Consider the following 22916-nt stretch of genomic DNA (forward strand, 5'->3'; position numbering starts at 1 on the left):
TCGACTGGCCGTCCCCACGCGAACGAGATGGCACAGGCGATACAGGCGCTGATCCCGCTGGCGACGTCGCCGACGGCCGCGGAAGACCTCGTCAAGCGCGCGCTTGAGACACCGGATATGTACGTGTTCTCGGACATGCTGCGGTCGGAGCAGCTGATGGGCAACCTGGCGCAGGCCCCGGACGGCGCGGGCTACGGGCAGCTGCTGCGGATTTTTGCGGCCGGCACGTGGGCAGACTACAAAGGTACGTGGGTGCGCGGGCGCGCTGACGAAAGCGATCGACGGGCTGCCGGCGCTGACGGCCGGGCAGGCATACAAGCTGCGTCAGTTGACGCTGGCGTCGCTGGCGGCCGAGACACACGTACGTGGCAGGCGGGGCGGGCTGACGACAGGTGCTACCGTACGCGACGCTGTTGGGCGCGCTGGACCTGGCGGCCGTGACCGAGCTCGAAGACCTGGTGATTAAGGCCATCTACGCCAATCTGATCTCGGCCAAGCTTGACACCAAGAACCAACAGCTGCACGCGACGCCGAAGCTAGGCCGCGGCCTGACCGACTCCAAGACGCTGGACGATCTCTGTGCGGTGCTGGACCGCTGGATTGCCAACGTCGAGGGCGTGATCGGCGACCTGGGCGCACAGCAGACGGCCGTACGCGACCGCGCCAGCAGCCACGCGCGCGACGCAGCCGAGTACAATGCCGAGGTCGAGCGCATCAACAAGCTGATCGCGGCCCGACCGGAGACCAGCACTCCGGGTCCGTCGTCAGGTCGCGACGGCTCGTCGCTGCTGACGAAGCTGATTGCCGAGTCGCGCAAAGGCGAGCGCGCAGGCAGCTCGAGCGACTCGATGGACATTGATGACGACGCGGTGACCGACTCGGCGACCAAGAAGCGCAAGTACGTAACGCGGGCGCGGCCGGAGGCGCCTTGAGGGCGGCGGGGGCTCTTGGCGGCTCTGGTGGCATCCTGCGGCGCGACGGCCGGGGCGGCGGGCGCCTACGACGACGTGCGCCACCGCCGGCTACAAGCGCCCGGGCACCGCTAGAGCATCGCCAGACGCGTCCGCGCCGCCGCCGATCCACCGACCGGTAGATAGCAATGCATGTCTATAGCGAAAGTTCGTGTTGCGCGCACTGCGCTAGCGGGACTCGAAACCCGGAATTTTGCGCCAGCAAAACATAGTGCGCAATTCGCGCTATCGCCTAGGTTGAAAGCTGTGCCGATGGCGCAGCGGCAGATCCGCCCTTCCTATATTCGCGAGTACCCGCCTACCACGGCTTCGGCCTCACGCCGCACATAGTGCGTTGGCAGCAGTTTACCCTGTCGCCGTAAAATGTTGATATATGCGGGTGGGAAATTCGGTGCAGTAACTAAGGTAGCCTTTGGCTGCTGACTCTTCGGAGGCCGCCGACAGCAGTCGGCTTGTCCGATTTGCTGTTCGCCTGAAAATTTTGAGGGCCTGGCGCGGAAGCGCTTGTGGAGTCATCTGAAATCATCCGGTCGGGTCACGTGGCTGGCAGCGAAAGGTCGTCTCTGACTAGATCAGGTCCGGCCGGCCACGTGACTGCTCACGGCAGGAATGGGAGTGGCTCTGCACACGGCGGTGGCTTCGGCCGCAAGTTCTGCTGACTGCTTGCAGTCGGTTGTAGTGCAATTCGCGAGCGTTCTCTTCGGAGTCTGAACTCGATACCGATTAACATGGGAAGGGCTTCTTTTTGCCCCCGGGCAGCCCCTGACCCCGCGCCGCCAGCCGCGCCCGCTCGCCCGGCCAGCCGCACCGCTCGCGGCGCATTCGCTCCAAAATATCATTCACTATTTACGACGCGCCGGCTACGCGCTATATACTCGTCCACAGGCCGTACACGCCCTTGGCGTACGACACGATCTCGTCGCCGCCGAGCTTGCTGTCGCCGTACAGGCGGTCCACGAACGTGATCGGCACCTCGCCGACCGTGAAGCCCAGGCTCTTGGCGCGGGCCATCATCTCCATCTGGAACACGTAGCCCTTGCTCTTGGTGACCGAGATGATTTTGGCAAGCACCTCCTTGCGGTACAGGCTGGCGTCAGCGCCGCGCCGCGCGCACTTACCGGAACGAGCCCGTCAGGTCGGACACGCCGGGCTGGAGCACGACCGTCGCCAGGAAGTTGGCGCCGCGCGAGATGAGCTTGCGCTTCAGGTCCCAGCCGTAAACGCCGCCGTTGCCCTTGTAGCGCGTGCCCGTGACAATGTCGTAGTCGCCCTTCTTCTGCAGCTCGATGAATTCGGGGATGAACTTGGGCTGGGGTCAGCCAGCGTCGGGCGCGCTCTTACGTGGTGCGAAAAGTCGGCGTCCATGATAATGACAAAGTTGCCGGTCACAAACTGCAGGCCGTGCACGTAGGCCGTGCTGGCGTCAGCGGGGCCGGCGCGCGCACTTACCCGAGCCCGAGCTTGCCCGAGCGCGGCTTGAGCAGGATGCGGTCGGCGCCGTAGAGCTCGACGAGCTCGGCGGCAACCTCCTGCGTGCCGTCCGGCGAGGCGTCGTCGACAATCACGAGCTCCCAGTCGAGTTTGCTGCCGTCAGCGGGCAGTGCGGGCGACATACCTCTTGGTGAACGTCTCGGCCAGCAGCCAGGTGATGATCGGAAGATTCTGGCGTCAGCGGGCGCCGGCGGCGACTTGCCTTGCGCTCATTGTACGTCGGCAGGATCACCGAGTACTTGTCAGCGGGCGCCATCGTGTCGGTCTCAATGGTCGGGTGGCCGCGGTCGCGCTGGTGATGTGTCGTCGCCGAATTGCGGTGCGTTCGTGCCGGTGCGGGTGGTCGTGGCCTTTTAACGGGAGCGGCGTCGACAAAGAACGGCAAACTTTGGCCACGGCGACCACGACCGGCAACACAGACTCGCCGCACACGACACGATCGGCGCGCGACGGGCACGGCCGCCGACACGTCTCCGCGGATGGCACATCAACACACGAGCGCGCGCGTCCGCGCGGACCCGCGCGGGATGAACGCCAACGACTGGATCTTCACGCCGGAGGACATCCGGGCGTCACCGTCTGCGCGCGAGGGCATGGCCTACCGGGCCGAGATCGAGCAGCGATCCAAGGGCGCGAACTTCATCATCCAGGTCGGCATGAAGCTGCGGCTGCCGCAGATGACGCTGAACGTGGCCACGACGCTCTTTCACCGGTTCTACATGCGCTTCTCGCTGAAGCGGTACCACCACTATGTGAGTGCGGGTGGCGGCGCGGCAGCGGCCGCCGATAGCTGGCGGCGACCAGCCGCCGGGCGGAGCGTGTACTGACCGCCAGGAAATCGGCGCGACCTGTCTCTTCCTGGCCGTCAAGACCGAGGAGACCGGCCGCAAGCTGCAGGACATCGTCGTCGCGTGCTGCCGCGTGGCGCGCAAGGATGACAAGCTCCTCGTGGACGAGCAGTCCAAGGACTTTTGGCGCTGGAAGGACGTGATCCTCTTCCGCGAGGAGCTGCTGCTGGAGGCGCTGTGCTTTGATCTCTACCTCGAGAACCCGTTTGACCTCCTCAACCGGTACATGCGCACGTTCTCGCTGGCAAACACCGAGGGCCTCAGCAAGAGCGCGTGCGCGTTCATCAACGACAGCTGCCGCACGACGCTGTGTCTGCAGCACCCGCCGAAGGTGATTGCGGCGGCCGCGCTGCACTGCGCGATCACCATGAACCCCAACTCGAAGATCCCACCGGAACCGGGCACGGGCCGGCAGTGGTACGACCAGGTGGGCGTGTCGATGGACGAGATCACGAGCGCGTGCGGCATCATCACGGAGGTCTACGACACGCGGCCGAAGCCGGACGCGGCCAAGGGCGACAAGACTGAGAAGGTCGCCAAGGGCGAGCCCAAGCCGGACGCGCCGCGGCCCGACCGCGCGGAACGGCCAGACGCCGACAAGTAGCCGCTGGCGGCGTTGCCGAGTGTATATATATTCAAGCATGGAGTAGCGCTAGTAGCCGCAAGTAGCCGCAGTGATATAGCCGCAAGTAGCCGCAGCCATGAAGCCGCAGCCGTGTAGCCGCACAGCCACGGAGCCGCATGACGTCGCGCCACAGCCGTGTAACCGAACATCTGCAGCTCTTACAGCCGTGGGGCGCACAGCCGCGCACCGCCGCGCACCGCCGCACCCGGTGGCCCGTGTGGTCGGTGTGGATGACTCGGCCGCTAGTTTGGTGCATTAGACGTTGCCGGTCCGCCGAACAATTCTCCACAGCCGACTCACCACTACTTGGTCGCATCATGTACACGAATCTCACACGGGCTCTCGGCCGCACCGGCGTGCGGTCCGCAGCCGTTGGATCCGGCGCACGTGCCTTCACGGCCTCTGCTGCCGCCCAAAAGGCCCTCAAGGTCGGCTATGTGCCCGAGCACTTTTCCACGCCGCTCTTCTTTGCCCAGTCCGAGGGCTACTACGCCGAGGCCGGTGTCGAGCCGACCATGGTCCCGTACATCTCTGGAACTGGCCACATGATTGAGGCGCTCAAGGCCAAGGACATCGGTACGTGCATCTGCTAAGCCCGCTAACCCCAGACGTTGCCGTCGGCCTGACTGAGGGCTTCGTCGCCGGTCTCGGTCGCGGCCTGGACTTTTACAAGATCGTCGGCACGTACGTGCGGTCGCCGCTGCGTAAGTTGCCGCGTGTACTAGCTGACCTCAGGCTGGGCTATCAGCGCCGGCGCCAATCGTGCCGACATGCAGTCGCGGGCGGACCTCCGTGGAGCCAAGATCGGCATTTCGCGCATCGGCAGCGGGTCCTACGTGATGCCGTTCGTGCTGGCCCTGCAGGAGGGCTGGTCCGAGCCGTTTGACTTCAAGGTCCTGACCAACTTCAAGAACCTGCGCGACGGCGTCAACGACGGCACCGCGGACGCGTTCATGTGGGAAATCTTCACGTCGAAGCGGTACTACGACTCGGGCGAGATCAAGCAGATCGGCATCATCGACACGCCGTGGCCGTCGTGGACAATCACGGCGCACGCGGACGTGGTTGCGGCCGAACGGGGCACCCTTGGCGGCTTTCTCGGCGCCGTCAACCGCGGGGTAGCGCACTTCAAGGCCAACCCCGACAAGGCAGTCGACTACATCGCGGCCAACCTGGACTACACGGCCGAGGACGCGCGCGCGTGGCTGGCCACGGTCGACTTTGTCGACGACGTCAGCACGGTTGACATGGAGTCCACGATCGAGCGTACGGTCGCCGTGCTCAAGACGGCCGGCGTGATCACCGACAGCGCGTTCTCGGCCACGGCCGCGGTCGACAAGATTGAGGTCTAGCCAATGCATTGCTACGGGGCGGGGACGTCGTCGTCGTCGGGCTCGAGAATGCCCTCGGCGTCGTCATCGCCACCAAACTGCTCAGCGTACTCGTCGTCGTCGCTGTCCTCGTAGTCCGAGAGCGTGCGGCTCTGCTCGGCGGCCTTGTCCGTCTTGGCCGGCCCCGCCGCGTCAGCCTCGATTCCCATGTCCTTCATCAGGCGGGACAGGTCGCGCTGCTTCTTTGCCGCGGCTTCGGCCTCACGCGCGCGTAGCACCGCCTCGCGCTCGACCCTGTACTCGGTGTTGAACTCGATCACCTTGCGGTCGACCGCCGCAAAGAACTCGTCCATGCCCTCGCCGGTGTACGCCGAGACCGAGACGGCCTCGAGGTGGTTGTAGAACTCCTCGAGCACGAGCGACATCGAGTTCATCAACGAGTTCATGTATCCGCTACCGCCCTCGGTCTCGTTCTCGTCCTCATCGAGCTCGCGCAAGGCGTCCTGGAAGGCCTCAAAGTCGGTCATCCACTCGGTCGCGAACGTGGCGTCCGTCACGTCCGTCTTGTTGAACACCACGATCAGCGGCAGCTTGGTTTTGTACAGAATCGAGCACGCGTAGAGCATGTTGGACATGAACGTCGCCGGCGACGTCGTCCGCGGCGTGTCGACCACGTACGCGATCACGGTCGGCATCGCCGACGCCAGCGCGTCCGTGATGATCGCGCCTGACGCCGACCAGACAAAGCACTCGATCTGGCCGGGCGTGTCCACGAGCACATGTCTACGGTCAGCGCGCTCACCGGGACCACTTACGACACCTCCGCTGCCCGTTTCTCGACGATGCCAAGGACCTGATCAATTTTGGTCGCGAACAGATTCAGCGACGTAATGATCGCGCCGTTCGGGCCCAGATTGTACCTGACGTCAGCGCGCCCGACCCCGGTACCTACTGCTTCTTGACTTCCTTGTAGTTGACGCTGTCGCGAATGTCGATGTTGGTGTCGAACGGCACCGACAGCACGGCCGGATCGAGGTTGACCACGTATGGCGGCGTGCCCTCCGAGTGGAGATGCGCGTTGAGCCGCTGCATCAACGTGGTCTTGCCGGACCCTGCCGTCAGCCGGATCCCGGGTCGAACTTACCGGCCATGCCGATGCACACCACCACCGGCGTGTTTATGGAGTCGGCCATGATGCTGTCGTTCGTGCGCGGCGGCGCAGAAAATTCTGGTCGTCGAGGTCACGTGCTATGGGCCGGGTAGTGCGCCGCATGCCGTGCGGCGAGCGCACCGCCCTCCCACGCCACATGTGGCGTCTAGCACCGTGCGGCTCGCTGGCATGTGCGGCTCACACAGTTGCGCGCGGCCCAGATTTCAACCCCTGAGTGCCCACCGTCTGGCCCGTCTGGCCCGCTCCAGGCCGTCGCGTGGCCGGATCTGATTGTGGTGTGCTATCTTCCTCCCGCCGCGATCGCTCTTCGCCCACCAGGCCGCGCCCAGGCCACTGCGGCCCAAAGCACCTTTGTCGCCGATACAGGCGGTGCTGATTGATCCCAGCTCGATCTTATCTGATCCCGCTTGGCAGCTGGTCCACAACGCGCACCGGACGGCGCGCGGCCCACCGGCGCGCTTTCGGCGCGACCGCGCTGCCGCCGTGCTCTCGGCCGCTCTACCGGCGCGTACTGGCCGGTCCCCGGCCGGCCAGCGCGCGCCGCTTGGCGGTGTGGCGCAGACCCACTGCCGGCGATGAGCCGGCGACGGCGCCGGAGGCTGGCCGAAGTCACGTGACAGTACGTCCCGCGCCACCCGAGCCCTCCCGACTAAGTCCGAAAGGTTCTCTGCCGGCACCGAGCTCGCACCGGAACACGGCCCGCCACGCCCTGACGGCCCTGGCGGCCGCGTGCACGCCGACCAGGCGCCCGGCTCGCGCCCGAGAGCCGCACACACATGCGGCGCGCGCCCCCTGAGCCATTGCCGCATGGCCGTCGGCAGCTCGGGCGCGGCCGGAGCCAGACCGCGCCAACACAGCGGCGCGGCAGTCCGAATGCCTACGTACGCCCGGTCTGGGCGACTCTTGGCTGCCGCAGCCCGGTCGCGATCGCGGTCGCGGCCAGCGTCGACGCAGCCAGCCGGCGACTGCGCGCCCAGACCCGGACGGCGCGTCCGGGCTAGGGGCCGGTTTGGTCCCAGAACATCGCCGACGGCCCGGGTCCTGGCCCGGATTAGGCCTAAATCGGTCTGGCGACAAGTCGACGTGCGTCGGACGGCGTCGGCAAGCGAAGCGATGAGGTCACCGCCACAGGCCGACAATGTTATATTAAATTTCAGCCATCCGGCGCCACAACTGGATCTGCGCGCTAAATATGGAGCGGGAGTTAAAATAAAGTTTACGCAAACGTGGAAATTTTGCATATCTAGGCGGCAAGTGGCAAATTATGCGCGCATAGTCGGCGGATTCTCGGAGGCGGTCCGCCGGGACAAGTCGATGACGCTACCTTGCGCGCGATATACCGCGCCGCGCAATTATTCAATACGCTCTGTCCGGCGCGCGCCCGGCCACCGCGTACCGGCGGCACCGCGCCGGCGGCTGTGCGGCACGGGCCGCTAGGCCCTGCGGCCGGCGCAGGCGGCCCGAGCGGTGGATCAGCGGCATTTGAAGCTGTGTAGAGGTGTGGTGGGAGAGAGTCATCGGCAATGAGCACATGGCAGTCGGAATAAGGTCGGCGTCCCCAATGCGGTGCCGCTTCAGCCGGCCCATGGTCCAAAGCTATATATTCAGCTCGATGGCCTCAATTGTTGTCTCAGCACATACAAACACAAGCATCCAACACAATGTCTAATCTGCAATCCAACGCGCCTTCGGAGTCTGACGCTTCGACAGTTGCCGAAGAGGCCATGGCTCCGCTCGAGAAGCGCCAGACGGCCAGTGGCCTCTACCGCACCGAGACTGCGGCCTCGATCGGCTCTCGCCTCGAGGCCAAGCCTACCAAGGACATCAACTTCCCGTTCGCCACTGAAGAGGCTAACCGCGCGGAGTTTCCTGAGGAGTACACCCTCGAGACCCAAACTGGTCTCGTGCCTGTTAGCTCGTTGCGCTCTGTTCGTGGCCCGCCGGCGGGCGAGACGATCGATGCCGAGAAGGCCGAGGAGAACGTCGAGTTTGTGACTTTCACGCTTGACGATCCCGAGAACCCAATGGTAAGTTTCCCACGTGAGTGACAGGTGCTAACATCAGAACTGGTCACGTCTGCACAAATGGGTTGTCACACTTCTGGTGTCCATGCTGGTCATCTGCGTGGCCTTTGGCTCGTCGTGTGTCACCGGCGGTCTAGGCCTGGTCAACGACAAGTACAATGTTTCGTCTGAGGTCTCAACCCTCACGTGCTCGATCATGGTTATTGGCTTTGCCGTTGGTCCGCTCGCCTGGTCTCCGCTCTCTGAGCAGTTCGGCCGTCGTCCCGTTTACTTCATTTCGCTTGGTCTGTACACGATCTTCAACATTCCCTGCGCGCTGTCGCCCAACATCGGTGGACTGCTGGTTTCGCGTTTCCTCTGTGGCGTCTTCTCGTCCTCGGGTCTTGTGCTAGCTGGTGGTACCATTGCCGACATTTGGCGCATGGAGGAGCGTGGTAACGCCATCGCTTACTTCGCCGCTGCTCCCTACTGTGGTCCCGTCTTCGGTCCGCTCATCTGCGGTTGGATCAATGTCCGCACCCACCGTCTGGACCTGATCTTCTGGGTCAACATGGGCTTCGCCGGTATTCTCTGGATCCTGGTTGCTATCGTTCCCGAGACTTATGCGCCCGCCATCCTGAAGGCCCGCGCCAAGCGTCTGCGTCGCGAGACCGGCAACCCGAACATCATGACTGAGCAGGAGCGTCTCAAGGCTCCGTTCTCGGAGATCCTGCGCACTGTTCTCATCCGCCCGATGTACCTGATTGCTACCGAGCCTGTTCTGAACCTGATGAACCTCTACATCGTGCTCATTTACTCGCTCCTCTACGCTTTCTTCTTTGCCTACCCGGTCATTTTCGGCGAGCTCTATGGTTACAACGACGCTATCATCGGCCTCATGTTCATTCCGATCTTGATCGGTGCCACCTTCGCCCTGGTCACGACGCCCTACCTCGAGAAGGTATACACGCGCACCATCGCCCGCCGTCCGGCTACCCCCGAAGACCGTCTTGTCGGCTCCATGATCGGTGCTCCTTTCGTCCCGATCGCGCTCTTCATCCTCGGCGCGACCTCGTACAAGCATATCATCTGGGTCGGACCCGCCTCGGCTGGTCTTGCCTTTGGTTACGGTATGGTCCTCATCTACTTTTCGGTCAACAACTACATCATCGACTCGTACGAGTCGTGCGCGGCCTCTGCCCTGGCGGCGAAGGTTTTCACCAGATCCGCCGGCGGAGCCGCGTTTCCCCTTTTCACCACCCAGATGTACCACCGTCTGGGCCTCAACTGGGCCTCGTGGCTCTTGGCCTTCATCTCGCTGGCCATGGTTGCCATTCCCTTTGGCTTCTACCGCTTCGGTGCCAGCCTGCGCAAGCGTCTTAGCAAGAACAACTACAGCTAAGCGACTAGCCCCCCATCATTCTCCGTGCATCAACCCTTCTTCTCAACTCGGTTTCCTCATGCCATATTCATGACTAGGCGTCAGCTGATTACACGTTTAATTTGTGGGTTTTATTGGGCTCAGATGTGCTATAAAATTCTTCTTTTGGTATAGAGTAGTAGTAATAATGGTAATAATAATTTGACAATATATGCTGTAGACCTGCATGGTAGTAGCTCTGTTCGGTTTGTGCCTAAAGCGACGATGACGGCTGTCGAAGTTTCCATGAGATCGGTAGCAGCGGTGGAATAGTTGATATGCAGGTAATTGTTACCCGCTGGGTTACGAGATGTATGCGGCTTGCGGCAGACGACGCACGCTCTACGACGGTAGTCGATCCTCGCTGCCGACGGTCGATCCTCACTGCCGGCGCCACGCGAAGGCACGCACGACGCCGCTGCAAGAGACATTCTTTCGCGCACAGTCTCACCTGGCGTGCTTGCGGCCACCAGCGCGTCCTCGCACACGCGCCCTGGAGCCAATGACGTTTATATCACGTGACGTATATGAACCAGCGTATCGCCCGCGCACTTTTTGCAATTGAGCCCCAAATGTCAACCCGTCTCAGCCGTCCTCACAACGACCTATTGGCAAAAAAAAAAGAAAGAAAAAGAATACACGATTTTATCGTACAGAATAAAATCAGTCGCCACGATTTCACGACCAAGCCTTTTGTTGGTATCGGGCCTTAGAAGCGAGAGACTGTGTATATCGAGCTACGCTACTAGAAGTACTCGCCTTGCTCAGTTCTTTGAAAGAAACTCGATTGGAACAGTCTACAGCCGGTCGTTTGCAGCCAAGAAAAAGAAGAAAATGCCGCCCAAGAAAGCTGTTAAGGAGGAGAAGATCCTTCTGGGTCGTCCCGGAAACAACCTGAAGGTGAGAGACGCGTGAATGAGATTGTTGGGGACCACGGGTGCGCTCGGAGAACATGCTCGTCGCCGCGTAGACGCGGAGCGGGGACACATGCGATCCGGGCAGTCCACGGCACCGGCGGATAATTAATGTGCAATGCTAACGTGATCTAGTCGGGAATTGTCGGTCTCGCCAACGTAAGCAGGACGGCGTGGACTGGGGACACCATCTAACAGACCTAGGTCGGAAAGTCGACTTTCTTCCAGGCTGTGACCAAGTCGCACCTCGGCACGGTAAGCATGATGAGGAAACACGTCGGGATGGTCACTGATGTCATAATCTAGCCTGCCAACTACCCCTACGCTACTATCGACCCCGAGGAGGCGCGCGTCATTGTGCCGTCGGAGCGTTTCGAGTGGCTGTGCGAGACGTACAAGCCGGCATCCAAGGTTCCGGCCAACATCACTGTCTTTGATATTGCTGGCCTGACCAAGGGTGCGTCGACCGGTGCCGGTCTCGGCAATGCTTTCCTGTCGCATATCCGTGCGGTGGATGCTATTTACCAGGTCGTGCGCTGCTTCGACGACGCCGACATCATTCACGTCGAGGGCGATGTCAACCCCGTCCGTGACCTGCAGATCATCCTGGACGAGCTGCGGCTGAAGGACATCGAGTTTGCTGAGAAGTACCTCGAGGGTGTCGAGAAGATCACCAAGCGCGGTGGCCAGAGTCTCGAGGTCAAGGCCAAGAAGGAGGAGGCCCAGATCGTTCAGAAGATCATTGACTGGCTCCAGGCTGGCAAGCGTGTTGCCAAGGGCGACTGGTCGTCCAAGGAGGTCGAGATCATCAACAACATGTTGCTGCTGACCGCCAAGCCGTCGAGTAAGTGTGCAGGGTGCCGCGAGCGAGCGCATACGTGATGAAAGCTTCCAGATAGGGACATCTGATACCTGATGACCCATTATTTAGATAGTATTTTTCTGAACAGCTGTCTCGCGGCACGCTCAGCAAGCCGGTGCTAACTCATCAGTCTACCTGATCAACCTGTCGGAGCGTGACTACGTCCGCAAGAAGAACAAGAACCTGCTTGCCATCAAGCAGTGGATTGACGAGAACTCGCCCGGCGACGTCATTATCCCGCTTTCAGTCTCTTTCGAGGAGCGCCTGACTGGCTATGAGACCGAGGCTGAGATTGACGAGGAGTGCAAGAAGGTTGGTGCCGTCTCGGCGCTGCCCAAGATTATCACGACCATGCGTGCTGCGCTCAACCTTATCTCGTTCTTCACTTGCGGTGCTGACGAGGTTCGTGAGTGGACTATCCGCAAGGGCACCAAGGCTCCCCAGGCCGCCGGTGTTATCCACACTGACCTGATGAACACGTTCATCCTGGCCCAGGTCACCAAGTACGCTGATCTGAAAGAGCTCGGCGACGAGGCCTCGGTGAAGTCGAACGGTAAACTCATGCAGAAGGGCAAGGAGTATGTTGTCGATGACGGCGATATCATCTACTTCAGAGCCGGTGCTGGCAAGAACTAGGCACGCCAATAAAACGCTGAAAAGCACCTTTACGCTTACGAGCGGCGCGCGAGGCGCGCCGAGATGAATAATTGTAGAAATCTTATGTATTATGTCTATACTCCCGCCATTTGGTCGTCCGTGAGCTCCTATTTCGTTAGCCATGGTCCGAGAAAGCCTGGCGAGCACGGATCAGAAACGTTTTCTTCTCATGGGTAATCTCTGCGTTAAAGAGACATTCGACGAGCTGGGTTTAAATTCGAGCGCTAGGGCTCTTTATCATCATTCGAGCGCTCGCCAGAGCGGATTTGACCTACCTGTGGTCTCGCGGCGCGACCGGCGCGCACAGCGAAAGAGAAAAATCTGCGGCGGAATTTATGGAGGTGGCCACCAACCCTGACTTAGGGTTGACGACGGCCGCCTAGCTGGGAAGCAGAGCGTCGATGCAGCACAAATGTCACTCCCTGAGATCTTGAACAGCTATACGCGTAGTGTCACGCCGCCCCGCTGTAGCGCCCGTGCGGCATATCCGCCAAAAGTGTCACACCGTGAGGCAGTTTTTTTCTGAAATTTGACTCAACTACGAAAAATTCAGTCAGCACAAGAGGAGAGCTCTGTCGTTGAGGCCATACACGCCCATACACACGTTTAGTGGTCGAAAGAGAAATAATGTCAGATCTCGCCCATAAGCTCCTGCAGGCGCTGGACAAGGCCCCCGTGGCCGACACGTCTGTGGCGTTCCCTGACGTGGAGTCGACTGTTATGCTTGGTATGTGGATGTTTGCAGAGCTGGGCAGGCGCAATGGGCCGAGTCCGGACAGGGCAGCGTGCGGGCGCGCGAGGCGAGACGAATTGAACTGACAGACAGGCGCGCTGAAATCGCTGGCGTCGCGGTCGATGGTCACGTACGAGACCAAGGAGGAGGACTACTGGGTTCTGACGGCGGAGGCCGAGGAGATCGTTGAAAAGGGCAGTCATGAGATGCGGCTTCTGGAGGAGGTCACCAAGCGGGTGGAGGGCCTGAAGCTGTCGGACGTGGCGGTAGGTGGTGCCAGGCGGCGGGGCTGACGGACAGAAAGTGCTGGGCGCATCTGGCAAGCTGGGCCAGCAGAAGGCGTTCAAGAACGGCTGGGTCAAGAAGGACGGCGACAAGCTGGTGGCAAGCGTAAATGGGTGCAGAAGGTGGAGCTGACGGCAGGTCACGTCTACGCCGGAGGACACGACGGCGGACGATCTCAAGACGATCCAGGCCACCGGCACGCTGGGCGACGCCAAGGAGCTGGCGGAGCTGAAGAAGCGCAAGCTGGTGAACAAGGTCAAGAAGGTCACGTACAGCGTGGCCAAGGGTCCTGAGTTCGCGCTCGAGATCCAGAAGCTGGAGACGGACCTGACGTCGGACATGCTTCAGAAGTAAGTGAGCGCACGGCGACGGTGCTGACATCTAGCGGCTCGTGGAAGAAGCTGCCGTTCAAGCCATACAACTTCAACGCGGAAGGCGCGCCGACGGCGGCGGGTGCGCTGCACCCCCTGACCAAGGTGCGTGAGGAGTTCCGCCAGATCTTCTTCGCCATGGGCTTCACGGAGATGGCCACGAACCAGTTTGTGGACTCGGGCTTCTGGAACTTCGACGCCCTCTTTGTGCCGCAGCAGCATCCCGCGCGCGACCTGCAGGACACGTTCTACATCAAGGACCCCGTCAAGGCGGACGAGCCCGAGGACAAGGAGTACTGGGCCAAGGTCAAGCAGGTGCACCAGGACGGCGCGTTCGGATCGATCGGCTACCGGTACCCGTGGTCGGCGGACGAGTCGCTGCGGCTGGTGCTGCGCACGCACACGACGGCGGTGTCGACCAAGGTGCTGCACCAGCTGGCCAAGGACCCCAAGCCCGCGCGCTTCTTCTCGATTGACCGGGTGTTCCGGAACGAGGCGGTTGATGCGACGCACTTGGCCGAGTTCCACCAGATCGAGGGCGTGATTGCCGACTACGGGCTCTCGCTGGGCGACTTGATTGGCTTCATGAACCGCTTCTTCACGCGGATGGGCGTCAAGCAGCTGCGCTTCAAGCCCGCATACAACCCGTACACGGAGCCGTCGCTCGAGATCTTTGCGTGGCACTCGGGCCTGAACAAGTGGATCGAGATCGGCAACTCGGGCATGTTCCGCCCGGAGATGCTGCAGGCGATGGGCCTGCCCGAGGGCATGCAGGTGCACGGCTTTGGTCTGTCGCTCGAGCGGCCGACCATGATCAAGTACGGCCTGAGCAACATCCGCGACCTTGTCGGCCACAAGGTCAACCTGAGCTTCATCGAGAACAACGCGGCCGTCCGGCTGGACGAGGACCTGGTCTAGGCGCGGCACTGGTGTATTAAGTATATACAGTAAATCAACGCACGGTCTCAGACGACCGACTTGACCTCGAAGAACCGCTTGAGGTAGTAGACCTGGAAGATGCCGGTGCCGGCGACGACGCCGAGCTGGAACAGACTCCACCACTTCACCCGCGAGTTGGTCGACTCGGCCGTGTTGCGGTGCACGCGCTCGCGCACCAGCAGGTACTCCTGCTCGTCCTTGATCTGCTGGACGAGCGTCGCCAGGGTGCGGATTTCGTTCTCGATCGGGTCCGGCTGCGCCTCCGAGGCATCGACGTAGACGACGCCGTGCACGTTGAACGCGACCTCCTTGGTCACCATGCCCGACGCCTCGTTCGAGAAGCAGTACGTGTACCGGCCGCTGTGCTGCGCATGGAACGTGAACTCGCCGTGGTTCTCGTTCTTGTCGGCCTTGAGGACCGTGTTGCGGGGGTCGCTGATCTGCACGGTCAGCGCTGAGCCATCGCCCGGGGCGCCATCGGCCCGGGGCACATCCGGGCCCGGGGAAACCTACCCAGAAGTCGACGCCGAGCTGGCCGCTCGAGCCCTCGCCCTCGTGGTCGCCAACCTGGTATGTGACCGTCATCGTGTCCTCACGCCGCAGGTCCTCGAAGAAGCACTCACGGCCCTGGGGGACGAGCTTGACGTTGTGAGCCCGCACGACGGCAAGGCAGAGGGCCGCCACGATGAGCAACGACGCCCGTATGGTCCACATCTTGACTGGGGGGATGGTTAATGTCTGGTGCTGGTGGGCGTGCGGACGCCAGGTTTCATTTTCGCGAGACGCTTGAGAGAAGCGCGGTGGGACGGATGTGGCATAAACGCGACAGCGCGTGAAATTTGTGGCGCAGGATGCGTGCGTTCGTGCGCACGTGCCATCGGCGGGCAGCGAGCCGCGCGAGCTGCATGAGCCGCAGAGGCTGCATGAGCCGCAGACGCTGCATGCGACGCACGGGCAGGGCAGTCCGCGTGAGCCGCACCGCGAGCCGCACTGCGAGCCGCACCGCCGCGCCGCACGCGCCGCACGCTCAATCACCCTTTATTAACCACCTACAGCTCGCCCTCCACGCACGACACGTTCTCCGGATCTGTCTGGAACGAGTAGTCGCGGTCGTGGTGCCGGTTCAGCATCGTCGCCGCACTCTTGACGTTGCTGCTGGCGATCTTGACGTTGCTGCCCGCCATCAGGACGTTCAGGCGCCAGCCCCATTTAAGCTTGAGTGCCTTGGGCACCGCGCACTGCGTGCAGAAGTCGTTGCGCACCGTGTCCAGCGACAGCACGGCAGCCGCGTCGTCCTCGGCGCCGTGCACAGCTGCCAGCTTGCGCGCCAGCCCAGTGCCGGTCTCGCGCAGCCGTTGCAGGTCCGCCGTCAGCGGATCGACGACGCTGCGGTCGGCCGCGTGCTTGGGCGTGTTGATCAGATCGAGCACGTACTTCTGCTCGTGGTAGAGTCGGTGGAGCTTCTTCTGGAGGCCGCCGCACTTGGCACAGTCGCAGCCGTCGCCGAGGCCGGCCAGGTCGTTGCTGGTGAGCGTGGCCGAGGCGTCGCCGTCGTCGAGACTGAGTAGCGACGCGTTGGCGTCTGTGTCGGACGACGGCGAGACCGCGACCGGCGAGACCGGCGCGATCGGCGACGGCGGCGACGGCGCGCCGGAGCGCACGAGCCGGCCGGCCGCCGAGGCCGCCGAGGCCGCCGAGCGCGCTGACGGCGTGCGAGCCGGTCCTGCGGCTGCCGCCAGCGCCTGCGGCTGCATCGACGGCGGCGCCGCACCCGCGACCGCCCACAGCCGGCTGAGCGCCGACCGTAGCCGTGTCCGCACGTGCAGCGCTCGCTTGAGCTTGCGCAGGTATCGTCTGAGTCCCATGCTCCTTAGGGGCGGGCGCTTACGGCGGACGGCGGCGCGTCTGGCTTTTGCCGGCCGGCCGGCGACACGGTCCATTTGCGAATCCGGCTATTTCTAGCCAACCCTGTGGGCGGTGGGGCACGTTGCCTGGACGCGTTGGCTGGCGGACGGCTCAGCGTGAGGGGGAGATCGCTATTGAGCCGCACGACGCGCGGCGCGGTCTGCTACTCGAGCCGCACGACGCGCGGAGCGCTCTGCTTTTCGAGCCGCACGCCATGCGGCGCGTCCGGCGACCCGCGCCGCACGCCGTGCGGCGCCAGCGGCCGCGGCGTCTGCGGTCCTGCCGCCGCCGCGCGCCTGCTCCGGCTGTGGCCATGGCCTGATTGCTTTACCGCCCGGCCGTATGCTGGCGTAGGCCACGCAAGTTGGGCCGGCTTCGTTTGGCCGTGCGGCGCGAATTGCGTCGGGACTTGCGAAATCTGGGGTCACGTCCGCCATGTGCTCGTCCACGGTCAACAGCGCACCCGGAGCCACCACGCCGGCGGGCGACGCCGAGGACGGCATCGACTGGTCCGCGGACCTGCCCGCCGACATCTGGGCCATCGGCGTGCACGACGCGCACTGCCATCCGACCGACAATTCCGATTCCCTGGCCCACGTCCCGGCCCTGGCCGTTTCGACCCTGGCAGTCATGGCCACGCGCCTGGACGACCAGGACCGAGTTGCGCAGATCGCGGTCGCGTACGGCGACCGTGTGGTGCCAGCGTTTGGTACGCAGCGTCCGAACGCGCTGACCCAGGCTACCATCCATGGTTCTCGCACAGGCTTTACGTGGGCGAGAAACCCGACAAGGCCGCACACTACCGGGCCGTGCTGACGCCAGAGCCGAGCGCGGAGCTGCTCGAAACGCTGCCGGAGCCGACAGCGCTGGCCGAGTTCGTGGCCGGGCTGCGTACGCGGCTGCACGCGCATCCCAGTGCACTCGTGGGCGAAATCGGCCTTGACCGGTCGTTTCGGCTCCCCATGCCCGGCACCAGCGTCTCGTTCGAGGAGCACGACGGCCAGCTCACCGGGCTGCGCCTCAGCGAGTTCCGCGTGGACGTGGCCCACCAGACGGCGGTGATGCTGGCGCAGATCGAGGTCGCCGCCGAGCTGGACCGCGGCATCTCGGTCCACGGCGTCCAGGTCCCCGGCATCCTCTACGACGCCCTCGCGCAGCTGTGGGCCGGCGAGCAGCGGCCTTCCAAGCGCGAGCGGCGGGCCGGTACGGTCGTGGCCGGCCCCCGTCGGTATCCCCGGCGGATCTGTCTGCACTCGTACTCGGGCTCAGCCGAGCAGGTCAAGCGGTGGACGGCCCGGACAGTCCCCGCGGACGTCTACTTTTCGTTCTCAGAGGTCATCAACGCGCGGTACGGCGCCCGGTTCGACGCAGTGCTGCGTGCCGTCCCCGCCGACCGGCTCCTGGTCGAGTCGGACTTCCACGCGGCGGACAAACGGCTGCAGGCGCTCATGGCAGCCGTCGTCCGGCGTATCTGCGCCGCGCGCGGGTGGCCGCTCGCCGACGGCGTCCGCACACTGGCCGCCAACTGGCAGCGCTTCGTGTATGGCGTCAAAGAGACTTAGCAATGCTATCTAGGCAGCGACACGCGCGTTCCGCACGGCCGCGTCCATGCCCGACAGCCAGCGGAAAAACCGCACGGCGTTGGGCGGGAGCGCGCGCACAAAGGGCATGTAGTTGACGTAGAGCGGCAGGGCGATCTGGCCGGTGCCGCCGACGTCGATGGTGTCGATGACCTCGCGGGCGAGGTCGATCGGCTTGAGCTTCGGGGCCCAGAACTCGAGCGGCGACTGGATCTCGTCGAACATGGACGTGTACATCTGGCCGGGCGTGACCAGCAGCGTCTTGATGCCAGTGTAGTCCAGCAGCTCGTACGTGAGCGACTCGTGCAGGCCGAGGACGCCGGCCTTGGACGCGCCGTAGGCCGCGTACTCGATCGGGCCCTGGTACGCCAGCGACGACGAGACCGAGACGACGTAGCCGCGGTTGAGCTCCATCATCTTGGGCAGCACAGCCTTGGCCGTGTAGAAGTGCGACGTCAGGTTGACGGCGATCGTCTGCTCGATGTCGGCGAGCGGCGCGTCGACGATGGTGCCCTTCTTGGACACGCCCGCGTTGTTGACCAGGATCGTGACCGGGCCGACCTTCTCGGCGATCTCGGCGAAGGTGGCCGCGACGGCCTCGCGGTCGCTGACGTCGCACTGGAAGAACTGGACGCCGGCGATGCGCGCCCGCGGCGGCGCGACGTCGACGACGACGACCGACGCCAGCCGTTTCGACAGCAGCGAAGCCATCACGGCGCCGAGCCCGGCGGAGCCGCCGGTGATGACCGCGACATCGTTCTCAAAGTCGAGCTGGCCGCCGTTGCGGATCTTGGAGATCTGCGACAGGATCTGGAACACGACGACGAGGATGGCATACGTCTGCGAAAGAATGTAGCCGGTGTCGCGCGTCGAGTAGTTGCCGCTGCGGTCAGCGGGCCCGGCTGGCGACTTACATGCCGAGCGTGACCGGGATCAGCCACACGAAGAACGGACTCAGGAGGACCTTGGCGAGCACGCGGTAGACGACGTCGATGCTGAGGCCCATCGTGGCGGCTGCGGTCCAGGACGGCCGGCGGACGGGAAGAGCGCCGGCGCGGTCACGTGGCGTAAGCGAGCACGCGGGCGCTCGGGCCTCCGCCGCACGCCGTGCGGCGTTGTCAAGCGGCCCGCGCCGCGCGGCGTGCGGCTCACGTGCGCTGCGCCGCACGCCGTGCGGCGCGCGCCCACTAGGCGCCCGCCCGCCGACCGACCTCCCCAACCATGACCGTGCCCATCGTTCGCGTCGATCCCGCGTTCCCGGAAATCCTGCGGGCGCCCGACAAGCAGGCGCTCTGGGTGAGCGTCGCCACGGCCGACCGCACCGTGCACGCCACGCTCGACGTGTTTCCGCGCGCCGACGGGCCGCTGGTGCACGCGCCGCCGGACTCGGCCATCGCGGTGGCGGTGGCTGCGCGCGGCCTGCGCGTGTCGGCAGACGGCGTGGCGGCCGACGTGCGCGCCGGCGCGCCGGCGGGGCCGCCGGCGGCCGTGTTTGACGTGTCGCCGGGCGGCGAGCTCGTCGCGGCCGGCGGCGCCGACGGCGTGCTGGCGATCGTCGACCGCGCGGGACGCGAGCGCGTGCGCACCGAGGCGCACGCCATCTACGTCGCGCGCGTCCGGTTCTTTCCGTCGGGCCAGGTCGTGCTCACCGCAGGCGGCGATATGCAGATCAAGCTGTGGGACGCGCTCTCGGGCGACTGCGCGCGCGCTTTCCGCGGCCACCGCCGGGCGGTCACGGACATCGCGATGGTCGGCCGCGGCCGCAACTTTGTCTCGGTCTCGGCGGACGGCACGGTGCGCGTGTGGGAGTGCTCGACGGCCAAGACGGTGTTTGCGGCGGCGCGGCCGCCGGGCACCGCCACGGACGCAGCGGCCACACACGTGGCGGTGCTCGAGCGCCCGGGGCCCGCCCATCCGGCGCCGGCCGGTCTGCCGGCCGGCCTGGCCGCCTTCGGCGCCGCCCTGCCGACCGAGCCGCCCGTGCCGTGCGACCGCGAGAACGAGTTCGAGATCGAGGGCAAGCTGGCCGCCGTGGCCTACGACGACGGCACTGTGGCTGTGCTCGATCTGCACGCGCGCGCGTGGCTGTGCACAGCCGCCGGCGCCCCGGCCACCGGTCTGGCCGCCGCCGGCACCCGGCTTGCCGTCGCCCGCGGCCGCGCCGTCGCCGTCTGGGACTCGGCCGACGGCGCCGTCGCCGACTTTGCCGTCGCGGCCGACGTGCTCGATCTGGCGACCGACGGCGCCCGCCTGGCCGTCGCCGTCCCCGACGGCGCGTTCGTGGCGGCGCCGGGCGGCGCCGTGGACTTTTACGCAGCCGGCCTGCCGCGCTGCACGGCCGCCGTCCTCCGCTCGGCCGTCTACTTTGGCGGCCCGGACGGCATCTGCCGGTACTAGCATTGAATAGAACGATCGCACGGCGAGCCGCACGGCGCGCGGCGCGAGCCGCGCCGCGTGCGGCGCGGGTCACCCGGCGCCGGGCCGCGACCGGTCACGTGCCGCGCACGTGACGCCGCGGCTACCGTCACCGCACGGCACCGCGACTCTGTCCCCACGGAACACAACAGCGGCCATGTCGAAGCGCATCAAGTCGGACGAGCTGTACCCCGGCATCAATGCGCTGACAGACACGCTGTTTGCGCTGCCGCTGGAAACGATCCGCCACTTCACGCTGCTGCGCGAGGTGGAGGCAAAGTCCACGCTCACGTCGCTCACACTCACCAGCCAGATCCGGGACTTCCTCGCCCTCCCCCTCAGCGACCCCAAGCGCCAGGATGCGCTGGTGGAGGTCAACAAGATGATCAGCGAGCTGCTGCCGTGCTGGGAGGAGAAGATCCACGTTGCGGGCACGGCGGCCGAGGCCGTCGAGCGGTGCGTCGAGCGGCTCGACGAGGCCTTCGACCGGATCGTGGCCGCCGAGATTCCCCGCGCCGTCATCTTCGGTCCGGACACCCACCCCGCGTTCCTGGGCGTCAACGGCCAGGCGGCGGCGCCGGCCGCGGCCGAGCGGCAGACGGGCACCCGGTCCGAGAGCCGCCGCGAGGCCGCGGCCAAGAAGGCCGCCGCCGCCGCCGAGGAGGAGGCTGCCACCAAGGACGGCAAGCGCAAGCCGCCGCCGGCGGCTGCGCGTCGCGACCGTGTCGAGCCTAAGACTGAGCCGCCGGTGGCCAAGCGCCGCAAGGCCACCGCCAAGGACCTGCCGCCGGCGCCGGCGCCGGTGCACGGCGTGCCGGTCGGCGTGCCGGCCGCGCCCGCGCCCGTGCACGTCTACGGCCACGCGCCGCCGCTGCCGCCGCCGGGCATGCCGCCGCAGGTGCACGCGCTGCCGCCGCACCTCCCGCCGCACGAGTACCCGTCGCCGGCGCGGCCGGTCACGCCGTCCGCCGCCCGCCGCGGCGGACGCACCGCTGTCGCGCGCGGCTCGTCTCGCCGCCCGCCGCCGGACGGCAACACGGCCGTGTCGCCGCCGCGCGACGACACCGACAACGAGCCCGTGTACTGCTACTGCCAGCAGGTCTCATACGGCGAAATGGTGGCCTGCGACGGCCCCGACTGCAAGCGCGAGTGGTTCCACCTGCCCTGCGTCGGCCTGTCGGCGCCGCCCAAGGGGCAGTGGTACTGCGAGGAGTGTGCGGCCAAATACAAGCGCCGCCGGGGATGATTCATGTACTTTATATTACACTTGCGCACGCGCAACCACCCAGATGCTCACTTCTGCGGCCGCGGCTGTGCGCGGCCGCCGCTGCTCCTTGACGATCCACCCGCGCGGCGTTTTCGTGTACGCGACGGCCGACCGCGACGGCGTGGACGCAGCTGCGCGGGCGAGGTCGACCAGACACGGCCCGTGAGATGACGTGGACGACGCCGACGTGGCCGACGACATGAATGAGAACGCTGTGTCGGTCGAGACGGCCGAGCCGGCCGAGCCGGGCCGGCTGCTGACGGCGGCGGCGTCGAGCCGCCGCTGGGGGGAGAGCGCGGCCACCCTGTCTGGCCGAACAGGGCTCTCGGCGGTGATTTCGGCGGCGATCTCGGCCGCCGGCTCGGCCACCGGCTCATGCGCGGGCTCGTGCGTGCTGCCGACGCCCTCGATCGCCGCCGTCAGCTCGCACGAGAACCGGCGCACGTCTGTGCCGTCCAGATCGAGTCGCAGCCGCCTCAGACGCCGGATCGGCGACGGGTTCTGGCCCTTCAAGTGCGCGTCCAGTCTGCGGTCCAGCTCGGAGTCCTGTCGCCGCTGCGGCGGCGCGCTCTGCACAGACAACGCCGCTGTGTCGGCCGAACGGAGGCTGGCCTCAGTCGACCGCGGCGTGACTGGCCCCATCGAGGCCGTCTGGTCGGCCTCGATCGACGATCCAGCCGGCGATCCGGCCGGCGGCCGGCTCCCAGCGCCCAGCGACCCGAACAGCCGGCCCAGCCGGACGGTGGCAGCGTGTCTCAGCTGGATCGACGCCCGTCTCAGCGCTGTTCGAGACAGGGCGGCCGGCGACGTGTCTCCCCATTCGTGGCAGCCGCGGCCGCGGATCACGCCGGCCTTGGCCCACCGCACGCTCTCAGAGTCGCTGTCGAGGTCCCGGTCGTGGCCGGGCGCCCAGGTGTACCGCTTGGTGGGTCGCATTGCGGTGTCCTGGGCGCGGACTCAGCTTTTAAGGCCGAGTGACCTCATATGGCGGTCACGACGTGGAATGCGGCACGCAGTAGTGCAGAGGCGCGCAGAGGCGCAGGCGAGGCGCAGGCGTGGCACGGTGCATGCGGGCGCAGGCGGCGGTGCGGGGTGGCGGCGGCGGTGCGTGCGGCGGTGCGGGGCGGG

At 65.2% G+C, this 22916-nt stretch overlaps 15 protein-coding genes across 15 annotated transcripts; 9 read left to right on the plus strand and 6 right to left on the minus strand.

Annotated features, from left to right (window-relative positions):
- The first annotated feature begins 7 nt into the window (after positions 1-7).
- Positions 8-1117, plus strand: V1510DRAFT_371365 (uncharacterized protein). The gene is made up of 3 exons (XM_066931476.1): positions 8-244; positions 276-361; positions 393-1117. Exons 1-3 carry the CDS (start codon positions 28-30, stop codon positions 930-932), a joined length of 843 nt encoding a protein of 280 aa, XP_066791634.1. The 5' UTR covers positions 8-27; the 3' UTR covers positions 933-1117.
- A 675-nt stretch (positions 1118-1792) lies between these two features.
- Positions 1793-2813, minus strand: V1510DRAFT_443534 (dolichol-phosphate mannosyltransferase-like protein). The gene is made up of 6 exons (XM_066935662.1): positions 2665-2813; positions 2587-2633; positions 2421-2555; positions 2313-2388; positions 2090-2280; positions 1793-2058 (listed from the first exon to the last, which is right to left on the minus strand). Exons 1-6 carry the CDS (start codon positions 2716-2718, stop codon positions 1839-1841), a joined length of 723 nt encoding a protein of 240 aa, XP_066791635.1. The 5' UTR covers positions 2719-2813; the 3' UTR covers positions 1793-1838.
- Positions 2814-2844: 31 nt separating this feature from the next.
- On the plus strand, positions 2845-4126 carry V1510DRAFT_371372 (cyclin-like protein). Its single transcript, XM_066931477.1, has 2 exons — positions 2845-3214; positions 3297-4126. The coding sequence occupies exons 1-2, from the start codon at positions 2942-2944 to the stop codon at positions 3912-3914; spliced, it is 891 nt and encodes a 296-aa protein (XP_066791636.1). The 5' UTR covers positions 2845-2941; the 3' UTR covers positions 3915-4126.
- Positions 4127-4252: 126 nt separating this feature from the next.
- Positions 4253-5287, plus strand: V1510DRAFT_358443 (uncharacterized protein; the record flags this gene model as incomplete). The annotated part of the gene is made up of 3 exons (XM_066930916.1): positions 4253-4511; positions 4544-4639; positions 4671-5287. 3 exons carry the CDS (start codon positions 4253-4255, stop codon positions 5285-5287), a joined length of 972 nt encoding a protein of 323 aa, XP_066791637.1.
- Positions 5288-5298: 11 nt separating this feature from the next.
- V1510DRAFT_427643 (uncharacterized protein) lies at positions 5299-6459 on the minus strand (the record flags this gene model as incomplete). Its single annotated transcript, XM_066935215.1, has 4 exons — positions 5299-6049; positions 6082-6186; positions 6219-6378; positions 6411-6459. The coding sequence occupies 4 exons, from the start codon at positions 6457-6459 to the stop codon at positions 5299-5301; spliced, it is 1065 nt and encodes a 354-aa protein (XP_066791638.1).
- Positions 6460-8073: 1614 nt separating this feature from the next.
- Positions 8074-9643, plus strand: V1510DRAFT_408811 (putative MFS multidrug transporter; the record flags this gene model as incomplete). Its single annotated transcript, XM_066932472.1, has 2 exons — positions 8074-8464; positions 8502-9643. Coding segments are annotated over exons 1-2 (1482 nt in total), but the record flags the coding sequence as incomplete, so codon positions are not given.
- Positions 9644-10489: 846 nt separating this feature from the next.
- On the plus strand, positions 10490-12312 carry V1510DRAFT_408817 (P-loop containing nucleoside triphosphate hydrolase protein). Its single transcript, XM_066932473.1, has 5 exons — positions 10490-10760; positions 10910-10933; positions 10979-11029; positions 11081-11618; positions 11767-12312. The coding sequence occupies exons 1-5, from the start codon at positions 10695-10697 to the stop codon at positions 12270-12272; spliced, it is 1185 nt and encodes a 394-aa protein (XP_066791640.1). The 5' UTR covers positions 10490-10694; the 3' UTR covers positions 12273-12312.
- A 608-nt stretch (positions 12313-12920) lies between these two features.
- Positions 12921-14600, plus strand: V1510DRAFT_358359 (tRNA synthetases class II core domain (F)-domain-containing protein; the record flags this gene model as incomplete). Its single annotated transcript, XM_066930908.1, has 5 exons — positions 12921-13020; positions 13120-13292; positions 13327-13416; positions 13450-13661; positions 13697-14600. 5 exons carry the CDS (start codon positions 12921-12923, stop codon positions 14598-14600), a joined length of 1479 nt encoding a protein of 492 aa, XP_066791641.1.
- On the minus strand, positions 14512-15438 carry V1510DRAFT_408827 (emp24/gp25L/p24 family/GOLD-domain-containing protein). Its single transcript, XM_066932474.1, has 2 exons — positions 15135-15438; positions 14512-15061 (listed from the first exon to the last, which is right to left on the minus strand). Exons 1-2 carry the CDS (start codon positions 15333-15335, stop codon positions 14648-14650), a joined length of 615 nt encoding a protein of 204 aa, XP_066791642.1. The 5' UTR covers positions 15336-15438; the 3' UTR covers positions 14512-14647.
- A 144-nt stretch (positions 15439-15582) lies between these two features.
- Positions 15583-16687, minus strand: V1510DRAFT_446694 (uncharacterized protein). Its single transcript, XM_066935732.1, has one exon. It carries the CDS (start codon positions 16559-16561, stop codon positions 15671-15673), a length of 891 nt encoding a protein of 296 aa, XP_066791643.1. The 5' UTR covers positions 16562-16687; the 3' UTR covers positions 15583-15670.
- Positions 16688-16882: 195 nt separating this feature from the next.
- On the plus strand, positions 16883-18109 carry V1510DRAFT_408831 (TatD family). Its single transcript, XM_066932475.1, has 2 exons — positions 16883-17235; positions 17265-18109. The coding sequence occupies exons 1-2, from the start codon at positions 16962-16964 to the stop codon at positions 18086-18088; spliced, it is 1098 nt and encodes a 365-aa protein (XP_066791644.1). The 5' UTR covers positions 16883-16961; the 3' UTR covers positions 18089-18109.
- On the minus strand, positions 18015-19135 carry V1510DRAFT_408833 (uncharacterized protein). The gene is made up of 2 exons (XM_066932476.1): positions 19021-19135; positions 18015-18989 (listed from the first exon to the last, which is right to left on the minus strand). The coding sequence occupies exons 1-2, from the start codon at positions 19110-19112 to the stop codon at positions 18098-18100; spliced, it is 984 nt and encodes a 327-aa protein (XP_066791645.1). The 5' UTR covers positions 19113-19135; the 3' UTR covers positions 18015-18097.
- Positions 19136-19327: 192 nt separating this feature from the next.
- Positions 19328-20525, plus strand: V1510DRAFT_387657 (WD40-repeat-containing domain protein; the record flags this gene model as incomplete). The annotated part of the gene is made up of 1 exon (XM_066931706.1): positions 19328-20525. The coding sequence occupies one exon, from the start codon at positions 19328-19330 to the stop codon at positions 20501-20503; it is 1176 nt and encodes a 391-aa protein (XP_066791646.1). The 3' UTR covers positions 20504-20525.
- Positions 20526-20661: 136 nt separating this feature from the next.
- Positions 20662-21758, plus strand: V1510DRAFT_371401 (uncharacterized protein; the record flags this gene model as incomplete). Its single annotated transcript, XM_066931478.1, has 2 exons — positions 20662-21332; positions 21456-21758. Coding segments are annotated over exons 1-2 (957 nt in total), but the record flags the coding sequence as incomplete, so codon positions are not given.
- V1510DRAFT_408836 (uncharacterized protein) lies at positions 21735-22785 on the minus strand. Its single transcript, XM_066932477.1, has one exon. The coding sequence runs from the start codon at positions 22722-22724 to the stop codon at positions 21783-21785; it is 942 nt and encodes a 313-aa protein (XP_066791648.1). The 5' UTR covers positions 22725-22785; the 3' UTR covers positions 21735-21782.
- Positions 22786-22916: the final 131 nt, after the last annotated feature.

The sequence above is a fragment of the Dipodascopsis tothii genome (assembly GCF_038497935.1).
Source record: "Dipodascopsis tothii strain CBS 759.85 unplaced genomic scaffold V1510scaffold_1, whole genome shotgun sequence".
NCBI classification, from domain to species: Eukaryota; Fungi; Ascomycota; class Lipomycetes; order Lipomycetales; family Lipomycetaceae; genus Neoaidaea; species Neoaidaea tothii.